Source organism: Dermacentor silvarum, chromosome 4, assembly GCF_013339745.2.
Source record: "Dermacentor silvarum isolate Dsil-2018 chromosome 4, BIME_Dsil_1.4, whole genome shotgun sequence".
NCBI classification, from domain to species: Eukaryota; Metazoa; Arthropoda; class Arachnida; order Ixodida; family Ixodidae; genus Dermacentor; species Dermacentor silvarum.
This window is the reverse complement of record NC_051157.2, coordinates 143,649,335-143,662,034: the sequence shown is the minus strand read 5'-3', so window position 1 is coordinate 143,662,034 and position 12,700 is coordinate 143,649,335. Positions and strand designations below refer to the sequence as shown.

At 43.3% G+C, this 12,700-nt stretch overlaps 1 protein-coding gene across 1 annotated transcript; it reads left to right on the top strand.

Moving 5' to 3' along the window:
- Positions 1 to 1,224: 1,224 nt before the first annotated feature.
- On the top strand, positions 1,225 to 12,106 carry LOC119450711 (arginine kinase-like). The gene is made up of 3 exons (XM_037714233.2): positions 1,225 to 1,557; positions 5,651 to 5,855; positions 11,931 to 12,106. The coding sequence occupies exons 1-3, from the start codon at positions 1,276 to 1,278 to the stop codon at positions 12,074 to 12,076; spliced, it is 633 nt and encodes a 210-aa protein (XP_037570161.1). The 5' UTR covers positions 1,225 to 1,275; the 3' UTR covers positions 12,077 to 12,106.
- The last annotated feature ends 594 nt before the right edge of the window (positions 12,107 to 12,700 follow it).

Below are 12,700 nucleotides of genomic sequence, written 5' to 3'. Positions count from 1 at the left end.
TCAACTTTAGGCCTAACATTTGTCATTCCATCGCTCTTTGTGCGGTCCTTAACTCTTTCTCGAGCTTCTTTGTTAACCTCCAAGTTTCTGCCCCAAATGTTAGTACCAGTAGAATGCAATGATTGTACACTTTTCTTTTCAACGACAGTGGTAAGCTCCCAGTCAGGATTTCTCAAAGCCTGCCGTATGCACTCCAACCCAATTTTATTCTTCTGTAAATTTCTTTCTCAGTAATTGACCTAGATAATCGTACTCCTTCTAACCTTACCAAGCCCTTCTAACCATCCCCAAATTTGCTGTGCTTGCGAGTCGATACTGTGACAGCATGACATCGGCGCAAACGGCTAGCACCCAACTGTAGTGTCCCTATAATGGCTCTCGCAATAAAAATAAGTACGCTAACGATGAAACTGCATTTTTTTATTCGTAATACATTTCACATCAGAAGCAAGGCCTTCAATTTAAAAATGGTAAGCATATCTCATAATGTTTTCCTAACGAGCCCGGTAGTCGATAAAAATACACTGGTGGGGGAAAAGGACTGATGAAACAATATCGTACGTTTTAGAAACATATATTGTACAAGTTCTGTCTTTTTTTTTCCTCCTAGAGTTCAGCCAGCGTTAGCAGTGACACCATCAGAAATAGCTTTCTGAGAATGCGCAATGAAAAATGTTTTCCTAACGAGCCCGGTAGTCGATAAAAACACACTGGTGGGGGAAAAGGACTGATGAAACAATATCGTATGTTTTAGCAAGTTCTGTCTTTTTTTCCTCCTAGAGTTCAGCCAGCGTTAGCAGTGACACCATCAGAAATAGCTTTCTGAGAATGCGCAATGAAAATGGAGTGAAAATAATCGAGCATTCGCTTAGGAAACAGTTGTACGAAAAATAAATCACAGCTGAGAAATTTTTATGAATGTACTAGACGTGCACAAGAAACTCAGTTGTCCGTGATAATACCGGGACAGTCAACCCTACATAATACACCAGGATCTCGATACTGTTTGCAAATATGTGCCATATCCTTGCAGTTTTGATTCCACGAAGTGGTTTAATCCTGACGCAAGCTGTCATGTGGTCGAGACATCACACGTTAACGTTCGCACCGATACTTATGATAGTTGTGAGTTTCAAAAAGTGAACGGTACAAAGTGGCAATGTCTGGAAAGGGTGACCAATAAATCGGCACCTTGCTCCTTCAGCGTCATCCAGCGCTTCTGTTTCTCAGGGCTTCCCGTTCAACCCGTGTCTGACGGAGCCCCAGTACAAGGAGATGGAGCAAAAAGTGGTCGAGGTGCTGAACTCGCTGGACGGTGAGCACCAGGGCACCTACTACCCGCTGACTGGCATGACGAAGGAGACGCAGCAGCAGCTCATCGACGACCACTTCCTGTTCAAGGAGGGCGACCGCTTCCTGCAGGCGGCCAACGCTTGTCGCTTCTGGCCCACCGGAAGAGGAATCTTCCACAACAACGCCAAGTCGTTCCTTGTGTGGGTCAACGAGGAGGACCACCTGCGCATCATCTCCATGCAGATGGGAGGGAACCTGAAAGAGGTGCGCTTTGAGAAGTGCTTTTACATCAATCAATCAATCAATCAATCAATCAATCAATCAATCAATCAATCAATCAATCAATCAATAATTTACCGTGCCCAGGAACAACCCTAAGGTCTGAGTGCTGGTGTAGGCATGCATTAGAAACAAAAACACCATGAATAAAACGAACAATTGTGAAAACTAGAGTGTATCTACAACAAAACGCAATGTAATACCCCTGTCAAGCGGGAAAGTTAAGTGCACTTACGGAGAGTGTCACTCGGTTTAAGTGCACTTTGCCCAATCTAAACGTCGCAAGTGGAGTGTCACTCGCTGCAGAGTGTACTCCGGTCGAAGTGCGTTCACGGAACGCACTTTGCTGGCCGAGTGCGTAGCCTCGTCGCCAGCGGTTTCAATGGTATAAAATGTAATGCGTAAAAAAAGGACACAGAAGTTCATTTTAGTGGTTGAACAGCGCTTGCACACAAATAATAGCCTAAAACGCGTTCATATTCTGTTCGAGCAGGATCAAATGGCGCCTCGTCGCACAACGGGAGCGACTGAATCCCCACCAGAACACGCCAGTGTTGCCAGATCTCGTCTTGTGCGGTTTCCTAGATTTGCGAGGCGGAGATGTCCCTAGTGAAGTCACGCGACGGCGTGCCGCGCTCGCCTTCTTATCGCCTCCCTCTCCTCGTACGTGCGTGCGCCAGATTTCAACGTGTGCACGCAGGAGATGAACGTAGGCGCAAGGTTTACACTTGCAGCTTATTCTGAAGAGAAATGAAACTATATTGCATTTATTTATGAGAAATCTAAGTTAGCACGTGTTACGACAGGATAGGTGAGCCTCAGCTAGGCGACTGGCCACGGCCGTCTGGTGTTGAGCGATCGGGCAGTGACGAGACGCTCTCTCGACTCGTTCTTGACGCCTTTTGTGCGCCCCCCTCTCCCCCCCCCCCCCTCTTAAAATTATTTTCTGTTACGTTAGTCACTGTCGCACTCTTCAACATTCACCTGGTTTTTGAACGGCGTGGCGGCGCCTAGCATTCCTATATTTGTTTCTGCGCGTGGACTTCAAAGCCATTCACCTACCTGCCCTCCCACCTGTTTGTTGTGGCGGTTTCTTAGCTTCCGTGGCCCAGCCCACCCGTCCTTGACATACCTTGCTGTGCGCAAATCAGCGTTCTGTAGGTCGCTCGATCTTGTCGATGCTCAACACATTTAGCAAATGTAATGCTATCTATTCCGCAAGGCAGTTGCTGAACTTATGGTGGTGCAGTTTATTTTGCAATCAGCATGTCATCAGCACTGCATGGTTCCAGCTAGCAGGCTGACCTGAACCGATTATTATAAACATTTTGCACGTCTGAGAAAACTCGATCTCGGTTCCGTTTGTGCCTTTGCATATTCTGCATCTCATAGCAGCACACACTTCACGACTTATCGATTCACAAGTTAGCCTATAACTTGCGTTGACAAACGCGCTGACGATCTACAGGTGCATTGCAACAGTCGATCGCCTTACTTTTTCAAAGACCTGCCACGCGGACTTCCCGTAGCTCTAACCGGCAACAGCTTACTGGTTCAAGAAAACGGAAAGATCATGTTTCTAACGTGACTTTTTGGAATCATGAGGTTAATGGGTGCACAGATCTGAACAGATTGCGCAATTTGAGAACACAGAAAGAGCCTGAAGCTTTACCGCGGAGCGAACTAAATTTCTGGTCAAATAAACACACACAGGTTAGTGCGACTAACCGATTCCTTATCACGCACAATCGATCACTTACATACACAAAAAGGGTCACCACCAAGACGATTCATCCAAATGATCGCACATGCTACACAAGACATAAGGCATCGCCGAAGATGAAGTTGTTGACAGTCTTAACAATCTCCCCGTGAATTCATGTGAGCGCTCGCGAGATAACGCAATCCTGGCTAAAACAAACACAGAAAATATTATAAACAGAACAATACACATAGGCGGGTCCATCATTAATCATATGGGCAGCAGCGAAAAAATATGTACAGCGAGTTTCACTTCGCCTGTTCAACTGGTCGACTTGACTAGGAAATTTCGGCCTCCATTCTGGGTACATAAAAAAGCAAATTTTGGTGAGGAGCCCAGAGTTGCCAGCATGATGTTTTCTATACCGCTAACCTTGGGCGATGTTGCGGTCTTTATTTAGTCTCGCGCCGCCGCTATGTCGTTCTGGATTGGCTAGGCATTTTTCTTGGCCGGCATTGACTTGCCACACTCTTAAATAAAAAAAATATTTTCGTTTTTTGTTGAAAAAACATAGATTAAGTTTGTTTTAATTAATAATACAACGTAAGGCAATCACTTTTTAGAAGTACTTCTCTTTTTAATCTACGTTTTCACAAAACGCGCTCGTAGTCTGTCGCCATTTTTTTTTACTGCGAGTGCACTCTGTTTTCCCGTTTAGAACCGCGTAGCCTAAAGTGTCACTCAAGGTCCCGAAGTGCACTCCCCGTAGGTGCACTTAACTTGCCCGCTTGACAGGGGTATTAATTAAAAAGAAACGAATAAAAAACGGAGGAGAAAGGCAGTAGAACAACATGTGAAACTCTGACACAACAACGCGAAGCTCGGAAAAGAACAACGACAGCGAATTATAAAAAAATATCAAGATCATAAAAATAAGCGTTATAACGATTGTATTGTGGGGACGGTGGAGTGTTGGTGATGACAGGCAGGAACATGGACATGTCTATGTTCTTTGGTAATCTTGCGCGGAATACCAAACATGATACAACTGACGAGTTCGGGGCAGGTGAGGATACCGTGAAGGAGTTTGAAAAGAAACAAAAGGTAAGCGCGATTACATCGGCAGCGAGGTAAGGGCAATGACAATGATCCAACAGTGCTAGAGCAAGGCCCAGCGTTCGTGTTAGCAAAGTGGTGAGAATAAATGCTTAGAAACTTTTTCTGGACTCAATCTATAATGTCATTGTTGGATCTAGAAATGCCTCTCCAGACGACCCACGCGTACTCGAGTTGAGGTTGACCGATTGTCGACTACAACTTGCCGAACGGTGTAATAGAATTGAATTCTCTCGATAGTCTGCAAACAGAGCCAAGAGAGCGCATACCCCGCATTGCAATGCATTTAGTGTGGGCAGAAAAGTGTAAGTTTGTATCAAAAAGTACACCGAGTTCATTGATCTCCCAGACATTTCAGAACAGTACGGAATCTGCAGAATAAGGAAAAGAAATGCTTGCTGTTTTGCGTGCTGAAAGTCATGACTTTAACTTTATCAACATTCAAGGTGAAGTGATTTTCTTTGCACCATTTAGAAAAAACAAAACAGGTCCGACTGCAGTTAGCGACAGTCATCAACAATGTGAATTTCCTTTAAAATCTTTATGTCATCGGCGCAGAGAAGTAAAGAATAATTCCGAATAGCGGAAAGAACGTCATTAATTAAAATTAAATAAAGAAGTGATCCCAATTCTGATCCTTGCTGGACGCCGCTAGTTGCCAAGTAAAAAAAAAAGACGTTTGGTCATTGACGTTAACATAAGATGACCTGTTAAGAAGATAATTGCGCAAGAGAATTGCAATTGACGAGTCAACACCAAAGTGTGTAATCTTGATCTGAAGCAGTGTGGCTGACTACATCAAAAGCTTTGCTGAGGTCACAATAAATGGTGTTAGTTTGTCCCCTTTGATGTAGCGGTGCGGAGATCTGTGTCATGAAACTTTCGAGATTTGCGATACTGGAGCGACCGGTGAGAAATTCATGCTGATTCGGAATCACTATTCTTCACAGTGAAAGACAATATGTTGTGAAGAGCAAGCTTAAAACTCGTTGTGTGTAATATTCTTTCAGGTTCACTTTATTCACGCTTCCGGCAGTTTTCCCAGTACTGCTATGAAAAACGACTGTCGAAAAGCTGCGGTTGCTGGTGTTCTCTTGTTTATTCCTCTACATCTCTAAGAATACTTATCCCTGTTAAGTGAATTGTTCACCTTTCTTTTCTTTGGTTTTCACTGATCACTTTTCACGTAATGTCTCAGTTCAGGTACTTATACGTAAAATAAATAAATTATAATGATGATTTGCAATTTTACGTGTCCAGGTGTACGGGCGCATGGTGCGAGGGGTGCAGATCCTCGGCAAGAAACTTCGTTTCTCCCGAGACAGCCGCTTGGGCTACCTGACTTTCTGCCCCACCAACCTGGGTACCACCATCCGAGCCAGCGTGCACATCAAGCTGCCCAAGTTGGCCTCCGACAAGGCTGTGCTTGACTCCACCGCCGCCAAGTACAACTTGCAAGTTCGAGGTGCGTTCGAGAATGGCCAAAGCTTGAGGACGCACAGCATGACAGCACCCATCTTTGCCTAAGCAGTGCATGGATTTTGTAGTATCCGCGCTTAGACGAAGCACAATGAAAAAAAAAAAAAAAACACACACACATAGTCATAGGGCCAGCCCTTCGTCTAACACTGGTCCTACAAAGTCTGAACAAATCTGACTTGCAAACCGGTACACGTTTGTGCCGGACTGATGGTGCAGCAGACCCGACAGTGGGATACGGAGTCGCTCACAACAGCGAAGCACTGGCGCAAGTATATCTTTCCGTCAAAGGTTTAGCTTTTACATGTACATTATATTAAGGAAGATGTGAAAAGCAAAATGACGGTTTTCAACAACCGCTTAACCATTTTGAGTTAATCATCAATGGGTGTTTGTGTGGATAATAGGATTGCATAATCATACGTGTTCTGCCAAAAAAGCTTTTATAGGTCCTGTTATATAAGGCCAACCTGATTGATGATACACTGACAGAAATACAAAAAAAGTATGTTCTGAAATTAGGCAGCAGTGTCAATGTCCCTAACTCAGCACCAAGACGACGTATATAAATTTCATAAATTTCATAAATGGCAGTGATAGAGTTTATATATAAAAGAAACGCTGCTATACACGCGTCCTTATAAAAGGGAGCTATTTGGCTATTAGCAGTGTCACAAAAATAAGGTGGCACTAGCATCAGCTTTACAGAATGAGTCATGTTGCCAGAATACATGGCCGGAATATCTGTTGTGGAGTTGCATGTTCTGTGCAGTATCTTTAGCGGTTGTAAAAATAGTGGCATTTTTTTTAAGAGTGTGAAAGTTTAGTCAGCGTAAATAACGGCGACAAGAATTAAAGAATATGTTATGTTGCAAACAGGCGCAGTCTGACATAATGTTTTAAGTAAAACCAAATTCAAATAGTTTATATTTCTTCAAAAAGAAGCGCGTTTTAGATATATCTCAGCACGGAATGAAGGGCCGAAGTTAGCTCCAAAATGTTTAAAATTACATCACTGGAAGTCAGTGACTCTGATTTCATTACAGCACAGCTTGACGTTCCTCAGCTGAGCGAAGTGATTAATTACCACGAGAAATTATTCAACTGGGAGTGATATGCTTAGTCAGCTACAATAAACGGCTGCTGTCTGGAACGAAAGAAAGCTTGTAAACTCCAGAAAACGATGAAGTGCAAAGCTAATAGATTCTAGCATAAAATATTGATGGATGCTATACTTACCTGCACCGAGCCCATCGTGCATATCAACAGATACTCTTACGACATTGCCTCAAACAAAGGTTGCATGCGAAGTGACGCATTGAGCGTTGAGTTAAGGCTTGTGAGGGAAACAAGATTTTAACACCATCTCCAAGGAGATTAAATGTGTGTGCTCATCATCTACGCTATTGTTTGACCTACTGCTAGTCGGATCTGCCTTAACGCGTGAAACACTTTAAAAACATTTAAACAAGGTATTATTTAAAAGGTTGGATGACAACTTTCCTGTTTATGAACTTTCCTGCACTTCGCAGGCTTCCACAGAGCTGATTTTCCTAGGCAATGATTATTTCCGTGAAGCGTGATGCTTATGTGGTTTGGAATGTACGCATGGAATGCACTGGAACGCTGGAATAAGTATTTTTCTACAGCGCCTATACAATTTAAACTTAAATCGCACATTCCCCACAACGTGCTATTTCCGCCAAGTATAAACAGCGTGCCCCGTTTAGCTGACTAAGCGGACCAGGAAAACGAACTATGTGCCTTAATTGTACAACGTATTCAGAAGGGAGAGAACGAATATTCAGTAATTATTTCTAAAAGTCATACAGTTATTAATAAGGTGACTCCCATTCTCTCCAAGTGTAAAGTTGATGGTAAGGCAGTCAGGGAACTTTGTAAGCGTTTTATATATAACGCCCCTCAAGAAACAGGAAGGGAGGATTTACCCCATTTAGCAAGTTTAAATTTAATAATTGTTTAACCCGCACTTAACTTTCACATCAATCGTTTCATTCCGCTAATTTTATTTAACTGTAAAATTGGGGAACGATAAAATTCTCCCAGGACACCACGAATACGCGGATATAACGTTTCCGAGTGCATTAGACCGCGCTGAAAGCATTGCTGTAAAAACGGAGTACTCATCGTAGGTGGTAAACCTAAACATTACTGATGCACGTTGCCTTTGCCCTCTAACTGGCATATCAACAATATTGTTGACCTAACAAAAGCTAATGATCTAACAAATTAGATTATTAGTTTCTTCTTTTAAATTTACCTTTCCTTATAAACCTGCTCAACGGTGTTCTTCGCAAGAATACTGACAGGGAGCACCAGGCTTCATCGCTCTCTTAGCGCACGTGGTGGTCACACTCTCACCAAGTGCTATGAAAATTATTATGTTCGTTTAAGCAAACTCTGTTTTGCTTAAACATATTGTGTTTTTATTTGCATAGAAGTGCGTCTTAGGAAGACACATTGAAGGTGCGAAAAAGTTTTTGCCGTTAGATATTCTGTAGGGTTTGCGCGATGACACTCAACAAAATTGTTAAGCGGCGCAGTTAAGGGTTAAGGCATGTGCTGTCAGCCGGACCGGACGTACTGCCTTGCATGACCTTTATGAGTTCTGCGCAAACATCATTTAGCGAATATTGTATTTACATAAAATATAGAGTGTAAACCACAGTTGAAATATAGAGTGTGAATCACAGTACAAATATTGTTTCGTGCCAATCGAAAAATATATCTCGGGCAGTCGACACACACTGCCATAAAAACGTTGGATTGCGGGCTTCTAGTAACTACGATAATGTTGCAACTACGTAACCCCGGACAACTTCCTATCATGCGGTAAATCGAGAGGGCAGCGAGACGCAGCACCAAAATTTACTATTCCCGAGCCACTCAGAGCTTCACTGAAATTACTATAATGCGGCTAATCAATATGTAAATTGAAAAAAGGTCAAAGTCGTCAGCAGGCAGCAAAATTTCCTTTGGAGCCACTTTGTTTGCGGATATACTCCACCGCGTTATACGAGGTGCTACTCAAATGTTCCGGGAATTTGAAAATCACGGGGAAACTGAGTGTGGTACACATTTCCGCCGCTAGATGTAGCTAGCAGTGTGCCTTGTGGATCAGTGTGCTGAAGGACTTGCATCTGAGAAGAAGCCCTGTTTTGCGAAGTGTTGTTTTGCAACGCATTGTTTCACTAATTTGGTGCATTTCTTAACAACCAAAATGGCAGATTTCAAGGAGCAAAGGATTTGCATCAAGTTTTGTTTTGAACTTGGCAAAACCTCGGCAGAAACTCATCGTATGCTAGAGGACGCTTTTGGTAGTCGACGCCATGAGCCAAAGTAGGACGTTTTTATGGCATAAACGCTTCAAAGAGGGTCGCATGTGGGGTGACAACGATGAACGTTCTGGACGCACGTCAACGAGCAGAACCCCAGAAACGATAGCGGAAGTTCCTTGGAAATCCTTGGAAATCACAGGCTAACTATAAAGCCTGTCTGCGACATTGTAGGACAATCGTACGGCACAGTTCAGCGAATTTTGACGCATGTTTTGAATATGAGGCGCAATTCTGCAAAATTCGTGCAATGACTGCTCAGTGACGAACAGAAGCTACACCGTGTTTCTGTCTGTACGCAACTGAAGCAACAAGTCAGAGACAATCCCACGTTCCTCTCCAGTGTAATAACCGGGGATGAGACATGGGTTTATGGCTACGATCCTGAAACCAAACAGCAGTCGTCGCAATGGAAGTCGCCAAATTCCCCATGGCCGACAAAGGCACGTTAAGTTCATCGCAATGTGTAGTCCATGCTCATTGTTTTTTGTTTTGTTTTACCTAGATGGAATTGTCCACAAATATTTTATACCACCTGGACAAACCGTGTATAGCGAGCTTTACTGTGATGTTTTGAGGCGCTTAATAGAGATAATTCGTTGCAAACGACCGGAGAAGTGGAAGAACAACGACTGGCTCCTTTATCACGAGAACATGCCTGTTCATACATTACTTGTTGTTCAAAAGTTCCTGACTTCCAAACAAATCACAGTACTGCCGCACCCACCATATTCGCCTGACCTCGTCCCTTGCGGCTTTTTCTTGTTCCAAAAGTTGAAGCTGAGGCTGAGTGATGTCGTTTGCACACTTCTGAAGAGGTCCAGTCGGAATCGCAGGCGGTCATCAACGCACTGTCGCCTGGAGAGTTCCAGGAATGCATGGAATCGCGGCAGAAACTCTGCGGAGATTCCATGCATTCTTGAAAGTTAGCGCTCGTCCTGTTCTCTCGTTCTTGTCCGTGTTTTCTAGCGCTATGACCACCTCTGATGTATATAACCAACTAGCCCAAAAAGCCATACTTGGAAATTCTGGGATCGGTGTATACATGCTCAAGGGGACTACTTTGACGCAGACAGTGCTGATTACTTGTCATGGTGAATACATTTATTTTTACTAATGAATTCCCGGAACCTTTGTGTAGCACCTCGCACCTGTAGGTGAAGCCATAGCCTCCTATATATATATATATATATATATATATATATATATATATATATATATATATATTTAAAAAGGTGAAGCAAACTCATACTTGTTCAACAACACCAAAGTACTAAAGCTTTGTATTAATCCCCGGTACGGTCGACATGACAACGGAGTACGACAAAAGGGAAAAGCACCAAGGTGGAGAGTCGGACTAGTTGGTTAAAGTTCATGTTGAACAGATCTTGAAGTGCACCGGAACACTGGCAAACGTTTACACAAAAGCAGACAGGACAGCGCTTCTTTTTTTCCCTCACAGATGAAATTTTTATTGAACAGTAACACTAGTAACACATTCACATGCCCACGACAGCAGAGGTTAGATACAGGTTAAATCAACAGAACCACCCGTGACAGAAAGAGACTTACAATATGAGCAAAACAAGGCAAGTGAAATGCTAATTATCAAGGTAGGTGAACTCCTTATGGCGTAAAAATGATTATGGCTTGACGGGGGCACGCTTCCCCCTATTCTTGATATGGTATGATTTTACGAGCTCATGAGTTTGTTGATCTCGATGCCGGAAGATAATCTGAGATTCTTAGAAAATCAGATAGCAACCGCAGCGCTTACAATGGTAAGCAATATGGGAAGATGCAGAAACTTTTAACAATGCGTGATATTCTCTGAGGTGGTCGTTGACGCATCTTCTGGACTGCCACGCATACACTGTACCATAAGAAAAGCCTTTCTATATTACAAAATCCATAACTAGAAGCAAAGCAGAATGTTCTAGATTCCTATGTCTGAGAATATTTTGGCAAGTTGCCTAGTTGCGGCAAGAAGTAAACCTTCATTTACCCTCCAGCCGATATGAAGCAGAGTGGCCCCTGTGCATATTGAAACACAGGGGGGCTTTTCATTTGAAACGTTCAAAATGCAATGTCTGTTTATGTTCGAAGAGTACTAGCAAGTATTTGCTTCCTTTTCAACATTAGTCTAATCGAAAAAAATAGTCCGGTGCTGGCTTTCATAGGCAAGTACAAAACACCAGTCTTGTACCATACATTTATCTGAGCTGCCACCTCAATAATAATCTTGACCTACTGCATTTCACTCAGGTTTTGGAGAAACATTTTTATATTTGATTTAGCATATATAATTGTGCATCATGAAGAAGAATTAACTAAAAGGAAATTCTAGGCTAAGTTACTTTATCTTGCTGTGTAGACAAGGTTAGCAAAGAGTTACCGTATAAGCCGGATCATAGGTCGACCCCTCAACTTGACTTGGCCAGACGACAACACACAATGTGCTAAAAAGGCCACTTTATAAGACGAAGGGAGACATTAGCTGTGCTTTTTCTGTAAAAATTCTCGACATAAATTCCGGTTTATTTTTCTAGGAATACCTTAGAGGCCTCTAGAAAGGAATTGGGCAAGGGGCGACCACGATTATATAAACGCAGAACGAGTGTTCAAAACAAAAAAAAGTATCGGCCTAACAAAAGCACTACACGTACAACGGCAAATGAACTTCCGAACAACCGCTCAAATCGCAGGCACCAGAGGAGAACACACGGAAAGCGAGGGTGGAGTGTACGACATCTCGAACAAGCGCCGCTTGGGACTGACCGAGTACCAGGCCGTCAAGGAGATGCAAGATGGCATCCTCGAACTCATCAAACTGGAGAAGGCGATGCCGTGAACCAGGAGGTGGTATTCTTCTACGGAAATAACAGCGCTGCGCTTTTTGTTTCGCTTCCGAATAAAGCGTTTGCCTTTGTCTTTCGGGCACTTGTTGAATTGCGATTCTATGAAAGAAAGATGCAACAGTCTTGAATTCCAAGAGGCCAATGACATCTTGTGGGTTGCCTTGCTAGATATAAAGATTCATTGGATTCGTAACATTAAGTAAAAGGTGCAGAACTTGCTGTCGTCATTCAACATTTGCTGGGGGTGGTTTGCGTGGTGAAGCTCACTTGCCGCTTATGCTTTAGCTGAGTGTGACTTCGACTTGAAAGACTCGACAAGTAAATTCTGCCCAAGCAACGCCAGACAAAGCTAAGATTGTTCTGCACGCCCCTCTGACGATTATCGACCATGGAAGCTGCTTCAGAACGTGATGAAAACGAGTAGTCCTTAGCCCTACAAACCTCATGCCCCACCCATCTCCCCATGGATGACTACTGTGGAGGCCTTGACCACTAGGGATTCAATAACTGCACCTCTCTCTCCCTCAGTTCCGACTTTATCCAGACATGATGCCTCCAGCTATAGTGACTCTGTCTTGTCCGCACGCTCTACTACAAGTAGCAATTCTCGGTTCCAA

Coding starts and splice junctions, on each gene's coding strand:
- LOC119450711 (XM_037714233.2), top strand. CDS start 1,276: ATGGAGCAAAAAGTGGTCGAGGTGCTGAACTCGCTGGACGGTGAGCAC. Junction 1,558..5,650: donor TGGGAGGGAACCTGAAAGAG/GTGCGCTTTGAG, acceptor TTACGTGTCCAG/GTGTACGGGCGCATGGTGCG. Junction 5,856..11,930: donor GTACAACTTGCAAGTTCGAG/GTGCGTTCGAGA, acceptor CTCAAATCGCAG/GCACCAGAGGAGAACACACG.